The sequence below is a fragment of the Mytilus edulis genome, chromosome 4, assembly GCF_963676685.1.
Source record: "Mytilus edulis chromosome 4, xbMytEdul2.2, whole genome shotgun sequence".
Classification (NCBI taxonomy): Eukaryota; Metazoa; Mollusca; class Bivalvia; order Mytilida; family Mytilidae; genus Mytilus; species Mytilus edulis.
Genome location: NC_092347.1, coordinates 31,770,636 through 31,787,754, shown reverse-complemented (window position 1 = coordinate 31,787,754; position 17,119 = coordinate 31,770,636). Strand labels below are relative to the sequence as shown.

At 34.0% G+C, this 17,119-nt stretch overlaps 1 protein-coding gene across 1 annotated transcript; it reads left to right on the top strand.

The window, feature by feature from the left end:
* The first annotated feature begins 733 nt into the window (after window positions 1–733).
* Window positions 734–16,698, top strand: LOC139519449 (NFX1-type zinc finger-containing protein 1-like). Its single transcript, XM_071311551.1, has 3 exons — window positions 734–912; window positions 7,805–14,220; window positions 15,615–16,698. Exons 2-3 carry the CDS (start codon window positions 7,830–7,832, stop codon window positions 16,553–16,555), a joined length of 7,332 nt encoding a protein of 2,443 aa, XP_071167652.1. The 5' UTR covers window positions 734–912; window positions 7,805–7,829; the 3' UTR covers window positions 16,556–16,698.
* The last annotated feature ends 421 nt before the right edge of the window (window positions 16,699–17,119 follow it).

Below are 17,119 nucleotides of genomic sequence, written 5' to 3'. Positions count from 1 at the left end.
GTTATCCTTCTTGAGCTGAAGACCACACAGATGTCGTTGTTTTGTAACTTCCGTTGATCGAAGTTGAATGGACCAAAAAACAGCAACACCGCCAGCGAAAAAACTAATTAAAAGTGTTTAAACAGTAATATATTATGTCTGGATATTGATATTCGATAAGGATAATTATGTAGGAACAGCAAGTACTCGTTGATTAGACCGATAAGAGACATTTTATTAGATTTTAAAACAATTTTTCCTGACCATTGCCCCAATTTCTTGAAACGAAGTTGGCAACCTTTCGCTTCGCTCTATAGTCGAGATTCACGTTGATAGTAAACATGCATATTTAGAGTATAAATATGGTATATTAGTATATATATGGTACAAATAAGTACAAATAAGGGATATATATAGAAAAATCTGAGATTTATGATTAATAAAAAAATAAATTAAAAAAAAGGGGGAGGGACTATTTGGGGCTCATACAGGATCCTGTCCTCAAGCACCTGTGTAATACATGGGCATTTAAGGATCTTCGTGGCTGATATTTTAGTTGTAAATAATCACGACCACAAATGATCTCTTTACATCTGACTACTCCTAAGTTTTTGCTTATTTAAAAAGGTAATATTTAACACATGCACACGTAGCGTGATTCTATTAAAAGCGATGACGTAATGATTTCTGAAAATAATGGAAATCTACTTTCACATTCGATTTTAAAATATATGTTATCTGGATAATTAACCACACATTTTGTTTTGCTCAGTACACGTATCAACATCTATACATATATATTCATTGATTTCATGCACACAATACAAGATTTTTAAGTGGACCGACATTTTACATCCGGAAAGAAAATAACTTCCTTAGGTTATATAATTGTTGAGGAATCATTGTGCCGAATATCTATTGAAGGACTAACTGGTAAGAATAAATTACATTATAGCAAGGCAAAATTTATATACTAGGATAAAAAAAAATGGAGAGCAGTTTACTGTACCTTTGATTAATTGCACGGTCCCTTTTAACAAAAAAATGTCATTAAAAAAAAAATCCTATATATCTACACATTTCAGTATGAATTAAAAATACGATAAATTTTATTAGATTTTTTTTTTAAAAGAGTCCCTGATATATAACATGACACGATCCTCAACAAAGTCGGTACAGTTTATAAACCAAGAGGAGCCATATTTCAGATTTCATTACGTAATAATGATATTAGAGAGTGATTTTATTTTCATTTGAAAATTAATGACATTTACTTTCACTTTCTGTTTTATAACTATGTTATCTTTGTTACAATTGCACCTTACTGATATGACTCATCATTGTTACATATCACAGTTGATTACTTGTATATCTATATTCATCGATTGCGATGAAATCTTTATCCATTCAAAATACAAAAGCACACACTGTCAACCAGATTAAACAGGTTATATACGTCACGAAAAAAATACAGGTACATACGTTCTAACAGTTACGTTCTAAACTGGGGAAGTTGTCGTTTAGAAACTTATACAGACGTTGGTATTGGTGTCTTTTTTAGAGTTCCAATTTCAAGGAAGTCAGTGATATATATGTTCCAGACCATATGAGTATTTGGACCGTACGCGTACGGTCCGGACCGTATACGTATACTCATACGGTCCGACCATACGCGTACGGTCCAGTACGAGCTGACCATACATGTTATTTGATCATATGGGTTAAATTGAAACAATCTTTATTTTTAGTTTTACAAATTGTTATTGATAATTTATTACAATAAGATAGATAAAATGAACAAACGAACAATTGAAATTAGATATTTGTTTAATTGTATATCTGAATCCTATTTTGGTACTCTTGCCCAAGGTGACACAATTCAAGAAACTTAATATTTATAAGCATGTTCATGTATGCAGTTCATGCATGTTCTTTTGCATTTGCATTTTTTTGGTAAAGTCGGCTAAATATTCTAACACAATTGAACTCCCACATTATATTTACTTTCGATATCTTCAATTTCAGTGATTATAATTCAATTTTTGTAGTACTGATCGACATGTTTATTACAAGAGATTAACATATTTAATTAGCGTAAATTAAAAAAAAGTTAAAATAGAATCATATTCAAAACAGTGTGGTCCTGGCCATTGATTGACGACATAAATTATCCCAATGACTGGGACAGATTAGGTGAACGTTTGTCGGTAACAATCACTGCTCCCTATGTACTTGTTAAATACACTGAATCTGTGAGGTCACCAAAGGTTCTCAACACCTAAATAAAGCAATTCGAAAAACGAATCCGGAATAAGTACGATGTGTTGATTTATATCAATAATATAAATCAAAACATAAAGGTTATTCCTGAATAATTTTTCGAATTAATTTATTATTAAAGGCATTAAGAACCTTTGGTGACCCCGCAGTTTAAATTCTATAATAAGTAAGAAGTGAGCAATGGTCGTTACAGACAAACGTTCACCTAATCTGTCCCAGTCAATGGGATAATTTAGGTCGTCAATCAATGGCCAGGACCACACTGTTTTGAATATGATTCTATAAAGTTTTTGTTTCAATTACAATTGAACTTTTTTGTATTAATTTGATAGTTAAGCAATGTTGACCTGCTATATGCATTTGTATCTAATAAACTTGACCAACGTTTTAATATTAGTCAGACCGTACGCGTACGGTCCGACCGTATGAGTATTTTGAAAAAGTACGCATACGGTCCAGACCGTACGCGTACGGTCCAAATACTCATACGGTCTGGAACATATATAAATGAGTTGAACTTTATATGTTAATGTGTCATTTTCTGTTAAAAATATCTTCAATTCTTATCATCAATTCTCTGTATGCATCAACCAACAGCTGGCCACATAAAAAAAATAATGTTATAGAAAAACTACCTCTTCCATCAAAGTTAGTTGCATTATTCGTAAAAATCAGTTTAAAATCTTAATTATCCCAGTCCTTCTTGTCGGTTGCTAAGAACATCAATTTCCTTGGCAACCAAGGAAAAATTTACCTCAAAATTACCAAATTTCAATTAAGAACAGCTCATTTATTATGGCAGATAGCTTTACATAGTTTATCATAAAATGAACAACAGAATATGCAAATATAAAAATATATTGATCAAAGTTAATCATATACAATATAGAATATCAGAGCTAATAGCCATTTAAATTTTTTAATAGGTACTGTGGATCTTAAGCAAACAGAGTAAAATTCGACCAAATTTGGTCCCTAAAACATTTTTTTGCAGAAATGTAGCCAAAACATGACTCACTACTTTTAAAGATTATGTATTTAGCTAATCATTTATGAAAAATATCTCTGGGTAAACATATTTTAAATCAATGGCGGATAATTCAAAATGGGTCATATTAGGGGTGTAAATTGTTCATGTTATATTGATGTTGGTGTTTGTTGAATATGTTTGTTGAAATGACATACCTATGTTTGACAATAAAAAACCTGAATGCAAACCTTAAAAACGAGGGGGGGGGGGGGGGGGGGTACAAAAAAATAGAAATAGAAGAGGCACTAAAATCAAAGAATTTTGGTATGGTTATTTCAAATAATTTTCTTTAAATACAGAGATAAGCAAAATAGGTTCATTGCTAGCTTCTTTATATTTATGGAAAATGTGGGTTTTATGTTAAGAAATTGGGGAGTTTGAGAATCAATTTTTTTACAGGGTATACTTCAAGTAATTAAGTAAAAACTCTTTTGGATCAAAACTGAACATATAACTTGGTAATGTTCTTTCTTCAATTAAATTTAAAGTAAAGGTTAGAGGACAAAATACTACATCTTTGTTGAAAAACAGTAATTTTGGGATGAAGTGTACTTTAGACAGATGCTAATTTTAATAAGTATCAGTGTCAGTGTTACTGGTGTTCTTTCGTATTCATACTTCAATTATTTTTAAAAGAAAAAAGTTTTTGGTATTTTCTTTTAAGTGTTTTTTTTTGTTGTTGTTGTTATATATATATAGACGATTGCTTATTGCCTTTATAGATACTTATCATATTTGGCCCAACATGATTAGTTCCGCATGTATTCAAGTTATTCTTTAGTAAATGTTTAAACTTTATAAATTGCTTGAACTATAAATCATTTTGTATGAGGGGTCTTGTATTGAAGGTTTGAGTCAATACTTATTTAGTTTCACATTAATATATGTATCATACACATGATACAGATGTAAACATATGTTTAAACAATATATTTTATAAACAAGAATAAGAACTAGAGGCTCTTAAAAGTCTGCGTTGCTCACTTTGTGTACATATAAAACTAAGGACACAGATGGATTCGTGACAAAATTGTGTTTTGGTGATGGTGGGGTGTGTGTAGATCTTACTTTACTGTTATACATCTTCGGATTTCAAATGTTTGGCTTTGAGCGTTCCTGATGAAGGTAAATCCAGAAAAGCGCTTCGGACGCAAGAAATTAATAACGTGTTGTTTTCAATATTTTACTGAACATTCTTACTATTTTCTCTATCTATAATAAACTAGACCCTTTATTTACAGAAGAGGGGGCAGCAACCCAACAACCGGTTATCCAATTCGTCTGAAAATTTCAGGGCAGATACATGTAGCTCTTGATATTTCATTGTAATAAATGTCACAATTATGTCCGGAAATTTTGTTTTAAAAATGGACAGACAACATATATATTATTAGTATATCACTATCTGCCGAATACAGCTTTTTTCTATCTCTTGAACGAAGATTTTCAAAATAGGGAAATAACTCATTTTTCGAAATTACATCCATATTAGTTTGAGCATGAAAATTTTAATTGCTGGAACATGTAACACGATATAGTTACCCTCAATACATCTAAAATTAGTGGTTCTCATAAGAAAGGACTATTTTATCATGAAAATATTCATATGAAATATTTATTTACAAATATAACCTAAAAAAGAGGGAATTTCAGGGTAAACTACAATGACTAATATTCCTCTATTGGCAATTTTCTGCAATATTTCCCCAAGATTTTTTTTAGCAGCATTCTGTTGACAAAACATCCATAATTTTATATTTTAAAGTCTTTTATGTGAGGATTTCTGCGTTTTCGGTAAAATCAGATGTAAAATATGACAAAAATCAGCAAAAAGCAATTTGTCAGTAAGCAGTTTAAATGATTTAAATCTTCTCTTATACCCATGAAAATAACAAAAAATAATATGCTTTATCTCATTTTTACCATAAAATACAATGTTAGCCATTTCTCCTTGCTTAAACTAATATATACATATGATGTCACGTGGTTTCCATGGCAACCAGACTATTCACATTTTTGTTATTGATTTTTTTTTAATTTGACTGTTAGTTTGGACCATTTCAACTTTTAAAAAAAATCTGGCCAAATTTTTTCATATTTGGTCTATTATTACAGAGAATTGATGTTATACCATTGTATTATGTATGATCATATGTGGTTAAGCATGTTAAAAAAGCTAAATAAGATGTCATAGTAGCTGGGAACTGTATACATTGGTTAGGTTTTCTTATGAATGTGTAGGATTTTTTTTTATTCTTGCACGAATAAGCATATGAATTTGGACCGGGGGGGGGAGGAGGGGGGGAACCATTTCGATCTTTGCTCGACTAATGTCCGATCATCCTGAGGTCGATGCCACTGCGGGTGGAGCTTTTATCCTCTTGAGTGTATCCCAAGCCCAGTAGTCAGCACTTCTGTGTTGACATGATTTATTCTTGATATGATCATATTGATAAATGAACTGTTTCTGTTAACAAATTTTGAATTTTTGAAATACTAAGGCTTTTCTACCTCAGGAAAAAATACCCTTTGCTGTAGAAATTTTTGATCCTCAATCATCTTCAACTTCGTACTTTATTTGGCCTTTTTAACATATTTTGATTCGAGCGTCACTGATTTAGTATCTTGCAAAATGAAACGTGCGTCTGGCGCAAATATAAAATTTCAATCCTGGTATCTATGATTAGCTTATTTACAACCACTGGGTCGATGCCACTGCGGGTGGAGCTTTTATTCTCTGGGTGTATCCCAAGCCCAATAGTCAGCACTTCTGTGTTGACATGATTCATTCTTGATATGGTCATAATTATAAATTGACTGTCTCTGTTAACCGAAATTTTGTATTTTTGAAATAGTAAGGCTTTTCTACCTCACGAATATATACCCGTAGCTGTATTTGGTACAACTTTTAGGAATATTTGGTCCTCAATGCTCTTCAACTTCAAACTTTATAAGGCATTTATCATGTTTTGATTCGAGGGTCACGGATTAGTCTTTTATAGACGACATGCGCGTCTGGCGCAAATATAGAATTTCAATCCGGATGTATATGAGGAGTTTATTTACATAGCAACTAATCTGAATTACAAACTTTATAAATAGTCCTGTACTAACAGAAAAAAAATACAGTAAAAAAGTCATGACCAAACATTTTATCATCGTTCGAAAAGTATGTATATTTTATAACATATACAAAATCTAATCAATTTAACAATGCCAATGTGACTAGATTATTTATCTACATAAATAAAGATAAGTATTATCAGTTGAATCCATGCTTTATTAAAGTTGAAGGAGATGATTATCTTTAAATGTATGTATGGGTCAATTTTCAGAGTTGTGTGAGAGAGAAATTGATTCATGATAGTTTCTTTTATCGCAGAAAATATTGTGTATAACAGTATTTTTTGGTTGTTTTTCTTGAAATGTATGTATAGTATGATACTTTGATGGGGTTATAAGTTTGTATTTGACTAAATTATATAATCATTTTCTGCTCATGAAATGTACAAAACCGAAGTGTTATGGGTAGTTTTATTTTTTTCGTACATTTTTCATTAAAGAAATTGCAAATTTGAAGCTTTGAAACCATTTTGAAAAAATAATGTGAAAATTTGGTATTGTTTATATCTGTATATTATATTTTTTCAGCAACTTTCTTATCTTAAGAAACTTTAAACCACAAAAAGAAGAATACATGCTTAATTATTTTTATTAAATTTGAGATTCTTTACATTGACATGTTGAAAAATTCAATAAATGGTCAACTAATAAATTACGAAATCTAGATTATAAGTTGATAAAATAAATGAAAACACCTTTAGAGTTGTTTGCTATACTCTAAAGACCGCTTAAAAATCAAGAATCAATACATTCTGATGAATAGAAGCGGTAAAGTTATAATTTTGTATCAATTTTTATTGATATTTCTGCCTTTTTTGCAAGAGTTATTTCCCCTCTCAATGCAAATCTCCATAGGAACTTTAAATGGTGATTTTTTTTAGTTTTCCTCAAGTAAGATTTTATGGGACTTTTTTCTGTGTATGTTTGGGGTATAATGTTAAAGATTAAAACTTAAAAATCTTCTGTTGCATTTACTTTCAGGTAAGGGTCAAATTTATGCTAGATTGACTGTACTAAAAGTATCGTTCTGACTAAATTTCATTGTTAATCTATTTTCGTTATTAAAACTGTAATAAGATTGGTATACATGAAGTTTTAAATAGTTTAAGTTTTTCTTACAAAAGTTTTCCACTCTCTAAATATAAACTACTTTTTAAGGAACAGTCTAATTTTGCCACTTGATTTTTATGCCTCCACAGTAGCAGAGGGGGCATTAAGTTTTACCCATGTCTATGTGTACGTTCGTACGTGTACGTTCGTACATGTACGTCCGTCCGTACATGTACGTCCGTCCGTACGTACGTCCCAAAGTTGGTTTCCATTCTCTAACTTTAGTTTGTCTCAACAAAGTTGTAATCTGCGTTGATTATAATAACTTGAATGTCTTTTTAGGTACTCAAAAGGAAACACATTAACAATGGCTTCAAAAAGTCCAGGCAAACTTCAACCTGCAGATTTTATAGAGAAACTATACAAATCAAACCTTCAAAATGAAGAGTTATTAGAGATATTGGTAAAGACAATGAAAGTAATTAATAGAGGCATTGACAACACGAAACTATCAGATGATTATTTATCTTTGCTCGTCCATCTTATAGCAAAGGCTTCTACATGCACGGCACATAGAAGGACACAGGAGGTCTTACAGCTGTTGAATATGCTGTCAGATTCTTCACTGATTACAACCAGGAGTATTCCATTGCTTGTAGGGGTAACATGTAACAACTCCCGTGATCATGATTTTCATTGTTTATTATCCGATTACTTAACAATACTTCAGGAATTATACATACGCATGCCCCATTTGTGTACAACTCCACATGTTATTGGACTTGTAGAATTTTTGAAAGGACAAGTAAGTGAATGTGATGATTGCGAAGACAAAAATAAGATGGTTGACTTTGTATTTGAATTGAAGAATGACATAATGAGGATCGCCGAAGAGCGATCAAAGCCAAAACATGTTAAAAAGCAAGACATTGAAGACCAGTTTGCCCCTCCAGAGGATTTCCGAACTATGTCAGTCGTTCCTGGACAAATCGATGTTTTATACGCTCCCAATTTTCTAAGACGGAACAAAGTTTTCGGGAAGTATTTGGATTTAGATCATTATTTAGATGTACAGTTTAGGTTGTACAGAGAAGACTGCGTGTCACCTCTTCGGGATGCTCTCCTGGAATTCAAACAGAAAGATAGAGAAATTCGGAGCGGAAAATTTAGATTAGAAAGTGGTCTTGTCTATAGAAATGTGTTAGTATTGAACCAAAGCACTTCGATAGATAATGGGGAAGTGTTTGAACTACAACTAGACTCAGACCATTCCAAAAGGATCAACTGGATAAAATCAAAGAGACTAATTTATGGGTCTTTATTGCTTGTTTCTTTTGATCGGTTCAAAACAATTTTCTTCGCCGTTGTAGCTGAATGTGAGAGAGACACTTTACAAAAGACAGGCTGTTTTGCTGTACAAGTGTTTAAATCGGGCAGCAACGTCAAACTTCCAAGAAATGAATATGGTATAATGATAGAGGCGACATCAGCATATTTTGAGGCTTACAAACATGTACTGAAAGCTTTACAACGCATTAAGGAGGAAACATTCCCCTTCCAACGATATCTCGTTCTTTGTGAAAAAGATGTTAGTATGCCATCGTACATATTAAAAGATTGTGTGTATGATCTAAGACCTTTAATTAAAAATTCCCGTATTGGCATCAAAAATACTCAACGTGGAAATCGACGAATTGGTATGTCTAGACAAACACTAACAAATGAGATAAGGTTGTTTCAGGAAGACTGGCCGTCAACTGCTGTTTTAAGGATGGACGAATCGCAGAGGAACGCGTTTATTTCAGCACTTACAAAGGAATTTGTGCTCATTCAAGGTCCACCAGGAACCGGAAAGACGTACCTTGGATTGCAAATCGCAAAAGCATTACTGCATAATAGTGGCAGATGGCAACAGATGGATTCCATTGGTGAGGATGAAGAGGATAAAAAGCCTGAAACATTACCGAAACCGTACATGTTAGTTGTTTGTTATACAAACCATGCATTGGATCAGTTTGTTGAAGGAATTGTTAATTTTATGCCAGAAAATTTATATGATGGTCGTTTTCCCAAAGTAGTTAGGTTTGGAAGCCGTTGTAAAAATCCAAAAGTAGAAGAACTTTCGATAAAAAATTTACGAAGAAAAGCTCGATATGAATTTAATAATCCACGAGCTGGTGTAATCGAAAAAGCAACAGCAGCTAAAAGGAAAATAAAAGAGATTCGAGAAACAATCGAGGCATTACAAAGCAGAAATATTGTTTTATGGTTCAATATTTTGAAATCTGTGCTTTCAGAAAATCATGTAAATCAGTTTGGAGACAATAAAAGTATTGTTTGGTTGCAGTGGCTACACGTGTTAGAACAATCATGGTATAAAGAAGTGAACAAGCATTATCAAAACCAACAGTCTGACAAAGAAATCAAAGATCAACTTATAGCAATGGAGACTGAACATAAAGAGGAAGAGTTAATTACAGTGATTTCTGAGTCGGAACATGCATTCAACGACCGATACTTGGAGGTTGATGATGTTGATTTTTCGCTTAATACTGATACTATCGGTCTCGATCTTGACATGCAATGTGAAAGTCAGCTACAAAAAACAAAACATCTTGAAGAAAAATGTCGATTAATTTTGCGTTTGGAAAAAGAGAAAGGAGCAAAAGAATTGCATTATGGCGAAAACATGTCAGAGGACCAAGTCATTGACGTAAAAAATATCTGGATACTTTCGATGGAAGATCGTTGGAAAATGTATAGATATTGGTTAATGCAGTACACCAAAATACTTCACGAACAGCTGCGCACCAGTGAACAGGAATTTAATGAGATATTTGACGACTATATGCGTGCCAGTAAGGAATTAGACGAATATATCATGCAACAGACAACGGTTATCGCCATGACTACAACAAATGCAGCACGATACAGCGAATCCTTACACAAAGTTGGACCTCTAATCACCATAATTGAAGAAGCAGCAGAAGTACCAGAAGCCCATATTATTACTGCAATTAGCCCAAGATGTAAACATTTGATTTTGATAGGGGACCACAAGCAATTAGAACCAAAACCAGCCGTTTATGAACTTGCGACTAGATTTAATTTATCTGTTTCCCTGTTTGAAAGAATGGTAAAGAATGAGTTGAGTTACCACTGCCTTCAACGACAACATCGAATGAGACCAGAAATTTCTGAACTGGTACGCCACATATATGATGTTCTTTATGACAACGAAAATGTATATGAATATCCACCAATTAAAGGAGTTCGTAAGAGTTTGTTCTTCATCACACATAACAAACAGGAAGCTTTCAAAGATGAAGGAAGAAGTTTTTCTAACGAATATGAAGCTGAATATCTCCGAGAGCTTTGTCTTTATCTGCTAAAGCAGGGATATAAACCATCTGATATAACGATCATTGCAGCATACACTGGTCAAATGTTCTGTATAAAAGAAAAAATGCCTAGATCGAAATTCGAAGGAGTGAACATTTGTGTGCTTGACAATTATCAAGGCGAAGAAAATGAAATCATTCTGTTATCATTAGTGCGCAGCAATGCCAAAGGCGATATTGGATTCTTAAATCGGGAAAACAGAATTTGCGTTGCTTTGTCAAGAGCTAAACAAGGTCTTTTCATAATAGGAAACAGCTCTACATTGACCATGAAGTCTCAGCATTGGCAGACTATTATCAAAAAGCTTCAAATTGAAGAGGAAAACATCGATGAAAACGAAACAGTTTCCAAATATCCCTCGCTTGGAAAGGCGTTACCTCTGTACTGCCAAAATCATCCATCTCACGAAGGAATTCTAGCCGAGTCACCAAGTGACTTCAAAAAAGTGAAAGATGGAGGTTGTAATCTTCCATGTGAATTTCGATTATCATGTGGTCATGCTTGTCGATACGATTGTCACCCATTTGACAGGGAACATGAGGCATATAAGTGCAAAAAGCAATGTTCACAGACTTGTGAAGATGGACATAAATGTCGTAAGAGATGTCATTTTGGTGTTTTATGTTATTGTAATGTAGTAATGCCACGGGAACTAAAATGTGGACACACAGCTAATCTTCAGTGCCATGTGGATTATTCGAAATACTTGTGTCCAGTTGAAGTAACAAGAACTTTATCATGTGGACATCCTGCAACTATGAAATGCTGCATCGATCAAGACGATATTCTCTGTAAAGTTATTGTTGACAGAGAACTTCAGTGTGGTCATACAACACAGTTAAAATGTCATGTTGATCCAAAACGCCATATGTGTGTCACAGTCGTAACAGGGACACGATCAAAGTGTGGACACGAATTTGAACGTCAGTGTCATAACGTCTTTTATGATGCAATAAGTGATTGTAGAGTTTTGATAAAAGAAAAACGATCAACCTGTGACCACGTGATTGAACGGTTTTGTTATAACACCGAATTCGAAAAGCTTGTTAAGTGCAGCGTTATTGTAAAAATGAACAGAACATCATGTGGACACGAATATCAAAGACAGTGTCATGACCAATTGTATGAGAACACTCATAATTGCATTGAAATTGTAACGGAACAATGGTTATCATGTGAACATGAATATGAAAGATATTGCTATGATTCTAACTATGTTCAGAGTCACACATGCGAGATTGTAATTCCTGACAAAAGAGATGATTGTGGTCATGAATATGTAAGGAAATGTTCCGATACGAATTATCAGACGGAAAACAAATGCAGTGTTAACGTAGAAAAAGATTTTCTATACTGTGACCATAAAATATTGCTCCCATGTCATCAAGATGTCACTTCAATTAAATGTAAAGCAAATATTACCACTGTCTTCAAATGCAAACATTCCAAGACACACGAATGTCACAGAAGTGATTCAATCAAATGTACCGACAAATGCAATAAAATATGCAAAAACAGTCATCAGTGTTTAACATCCTGTCATTTCCCGTTTTCTTGTGACTGCCAAGAACTTATCGAAACAATTTTAGAACGCTGTCAACATCAACAAAGTATTCCATGCTCGTCCGACCCTAATATTTATCCATGTAAAGCAATGGTGAAGAAAGTTATAGTGTCATGTGGCCATTCTCAGGAAATGGAATGCCATATAGACCCCGAAACTGTATCCTGTAAATTTGTGGTCCTAAAATCTTTGCCTTTATGTGGACATAGGAAAATGGTTTTGTGTTCAGCCAATGTTTCAGACGTAAAATGTACCGTAGAGGTTAAAATTAAGTTGGGAAAATGCGGACATTCGGCTTCAATAAAATGCTGGGAGAAAGTAACAAATAAGTTGCCAGAAATTAAATGTTCAGAGACTATAACGCACGTGCGTTCCAACTGTGGGCATACGATAACTTTACAATGTTGGAAAGTATCAAGTAAAAAAATACCGAAATGCAAAGAATTCATAAGCACGACACTAGCATGTGGTCATTTAATAAAATGCGTATGCAGTGAGTCGAAAGGAAAAACATGTGACCAAACGTGTAAACAGCCATTGCCATGTGGACATCTCTGTCCAGGATCGTGTTATGAATGTCAAACAAATTCCCGCCATAGTGTATGCAGTAGCCACTGTGAAAAAGAATTGCTATGTGGTCATGTCTGTCAAAGTAAAGCTTGTATGAAGTGCAGTCCGTGTCAAAAGTCTTGTGCATTTGCATGTTCACACTCGAAATGTCGTACTAAATGCACTGATCCATGCAACCCTTGTAAAGAAAACTGTTCATGGGAGTGTAAACATTATAAGTGTACACAATTATGCTTTGAAGAATGCAATCGTCAAAGATGTAATCATGACTGTGATATGACTTTGTCTTGTGGTCATCTGTGTCCTGGTTACTGCGGTGAACCGTGTCCACTGCAGTGTGCTGATTGTAAACCGGACATTTATATTTTCAAAGATAATAGTAAAGATAACAAAATTGTTACATTGCTACAATGCGGTCATTCTTTTGAAAGCTGCTATCTTGATGCTCGCATGGAAGAAGTAACAAATGACTTACTGTCAAAATGCCCATGTTGTGAAGACATTATTTGTTATCATCCAAGATATGAACGGATTTTGAAAAAGCAAAAACTTGCACTTGAAGATGCTAAAAAACAAATTGGTAAAGTACGAATGAATTCCAAAACGCTGTACCCTGTTTGTGATGCGAGAATGTTGAAAACTTTTGAACAGTATACAACAAGCATTGCGACATATCTTCTCATTGCTCAGCAAACACAATGTAAGAACGACTTTGATTTGGAATTCAAACATGCCGAGATATTGACCAAATCTATTCTCAAAGTTATTGATACAACAAATGAAACTTCATTTAAAACTTGCTTACAATTGTCTGAGAAAATATTTGATTTGCATGTCCAATGGATGCTGTGTCTTTTCACCACGAAACCAAAACTACTAGAAAAGTATTACATTGCCGATTGGTTTCCGCCATTGGTTAAGTCTATGGGAAATGCTTCAAACAATTTTCCGCCCGAACTTATAGAACCGATGGAAATTATTTTAAAAGAAAATGGTGGAAGATTAACCGACACCAAAGGTCATCTCACAATAACTGGTCGTGATATAGTTGTAGTTGTAAGCGGGATGAAGAAACAAATAAAAAGGAAACAGATAATAGAAATATTAAAACCTTTTATTGCTGATATGGAAGGTGACGGATATTTGGCAACTACAAGTCGATATCCCAAATTACAGAATGTGGTTGGCATACATAGCATCGATTGGACAATATGTCAAAAAGGTAAGCTATGTAGTATTTAGTCAGCTGAATAATTATCAAAGCAAGCGCATATATATATATATATATACATAGATATAAGAAGATCGGGTATGAGTGCCAATGATACAACACTCCATCCAAGTCACAATTTGTAAAAGGAAAACCATTATAGTTCAGAATACGGTTTCGAACAGTAAGCTATAAAGGGCTCAACAATGACTAGTGTAACACCATTCAAACGTGATACCTACAGTCTAACCTATATAAAAAAGAGAAACGGGAATCACTTATAAACCACATGAAAACCGACAACTACTTAACATCAGGTTCCTGACTTTGGACAGGTGCAAACAAATGCAACGGGTTTAAATTGTTTAATAGGTACCACTCTTCATCCTTACCGAAACAATAATGTAACATCACAACATAAAAAGACACACTATGAAATAACAATTGAAATGGCTAAACTCCATTAAAAGACTTGGGAGATCTCAACCCTCCCCTATATCTCTAGACAATGCAGAAAAGTAAACGTATAACAATTCGAGCATTAAAATTCAATTAAAGAGAAGTCCGAGTCTGATGTCAGAAGATGTAACCAAGGAAAATAAACAAATTGACAATATACATAAATAACATCAGAATACTAGCAGTTAACTGACATGCCAGCTCCAGACTTCAATTAAACTGATTTAAAAATTATGTCTTCATCATATGAATATCAGGCACAATCCTCCCCGTGAGGGGTTTAGTATCATACCGTCATGACATATATGAGAAGAACATAACCCTTGTCATGCCAACAATTTTTTTTAAAATAAATGTGTTTAGTTCCGATGCAAAGACCCTCTAAGTGAATCAATATTAACGCCAAAATATGCAATCTTTAATCACCTCACAACAGTATCGTAACTATATCCCTTCTTATTAGGTCTATATATGTAAACGTTTTACAAATGTTTCTACAATATATAATTTTAACAAAAACCCTATACACTTTATACGTTTTACAAAAATACCTACAATATATACGTGTTCATTGTCCGGTTTTTGTTCGATCGGCTTCAGTATTAACGTAGTTTTCAGTGACGCAGACAAGATGAGCATCATGTCTTGTTTTAAATACTGTGGATTCGTTTATTTTCGTATGTACCAATATTTGTTGATTCAGGAACACTGACTCATTGCATGATGGACATTTAATTTCGTGGTTTTGCCAACGTCTTCATACAAGCCAATATAAAATTTGTCATTCATTGAACACTAAATTTCCTTGTTCATCAATAGCCACGAATTCCACGAAAATTTGTATCCAACTAATAATAATGAATCCACAGGACAAATACTGATATGTTTATATAATTATGCCTTGTAGAATTTACAATCTACTTAATTATTTATATTTCATACTTTAGGGCATGCTATGTCTACGATCATGTACAGCTCGTGTCACAGGTGTGAAGGTTACGATAATCAACAAACAGAATTCGAGTATTATGATGGACTGCATTTTGCCGCACATGAACTAACAAAACAAAGCAGCAATAGAGAAAACAAGATGCCAGTTGGCGGTGACGTTAGACATACGAATTCGCCTAAAAAATTAAAGAATCCTCCAAAAAACAAACTTGATAGTGAACATTGCCACGATGGTCGCGGACAAAAGCGTAGAGGCCGTGGGAAGGGAACTGAGAAAACAATGCAGGTGAAAAAAGATACAACAGATGGTAATGCAAGTCGTGTTGGTACCGTTGGAAGCGTAGAATTTAAAAGAGATGGACATCGAGATAATAATCATGACAAAGGAAGTGGGGGATATCGTGGCCGTGGTCGTCCTGATGGTAGAAGTCAAGAAATCAATGGTGGACAAGGTCGTGGTAATAACCGAGGTCGTGGTAGAGGTCGTGGTCCTGAAGACAACAAGCTTTGGAATGATGGTCCTGTTGGTAGAAGTCAAGAAATCAATCGTGGACCAGGTCGTGGTAATAACAGAGGTCGTGGTAGGGGTCGTGGTCATGAAGACAACAAGCTTGGGAATGAAGGTCCTGATGGTAGAAGTCAAGAACTGAACGGTGGACAAGGTCGTGGAAATAACAGAGGTCGTGGTAGGGGTCGAAGTCATGAAGACACCAAGTATAATAATGAAAATCGTGGCGGTAGGAGTGGACAAGGTCGAGGTCGTGGTGGTAGTAGGGGTCGTGGTCATGAAGACAAAAATGGTGGAGATGAAATTCCTGATTTTAGAAGTCGCGAATTCAGTAGAGACAGACATCAAGATGATTATAATGCCAGAGGACGTGGACGAGGTCGTGGTGGAAACAGAGGAGGTCGTGGTAGGGGTCGTCGTGGTCGCTGATAAAAACTATTGATGATAGTGTGTTTACAAATATTTACAATAGATGTATCCGATGTAATCGATTACTATTAATTCGGTTCAAAATTTGTAAATAACTTCTAGCTAGAAAGGTAAAGATACGTTATTATTCGTTGGATACACGGTTTTTGAATTTTGGGGTAAAAGTAAAACGATTTGATGTATATCATTAAAAAATCCAAATTAGTTTATAAGTAGGATGATTTTAAATTCACACTATCAAGTATCGACAAAATTTATTTTGTTTCCTCAATGTGCGAAATTTGCATTTCCCATCTTAAATGATTCATCAGTATGTATGGAACGCCAAAACTGTCTTGTTATGATCATTTTCATTGTATGATGTGCATTTACCTTTATATGATGTGCACTTGTCATTATATGATGTGCATTTACCTTTACATGATGTGCACTTGTCATTATAGTATGTACAAACACCTTTATATGACGTGCAAATATGCTTGTATTATGTGCAAGTATCTATATATGATGTCCAAACATCTTTATATGATGTGCAAATATACTTATATGATGTGCATAAATACT

What these genes read in the sequence shown, in the direction of transcription:
- LOC139519449 (XM_071311551.1), top strand. Translation starts at nt 7,830, where the DNA reads ATGGCTTCAAAAAGTCCAGGCAAACTTCAACCTGCAGATTTTATAGAG. An exon ending in TTGGACAATATGTCAAAAAG is followed by an intron (nt 14,221 to 15,614) that starts GTAAGCTATGTA and finishes TTCATACTTTAG; the next exon opens with GGCATGCTATGTCTACGATC.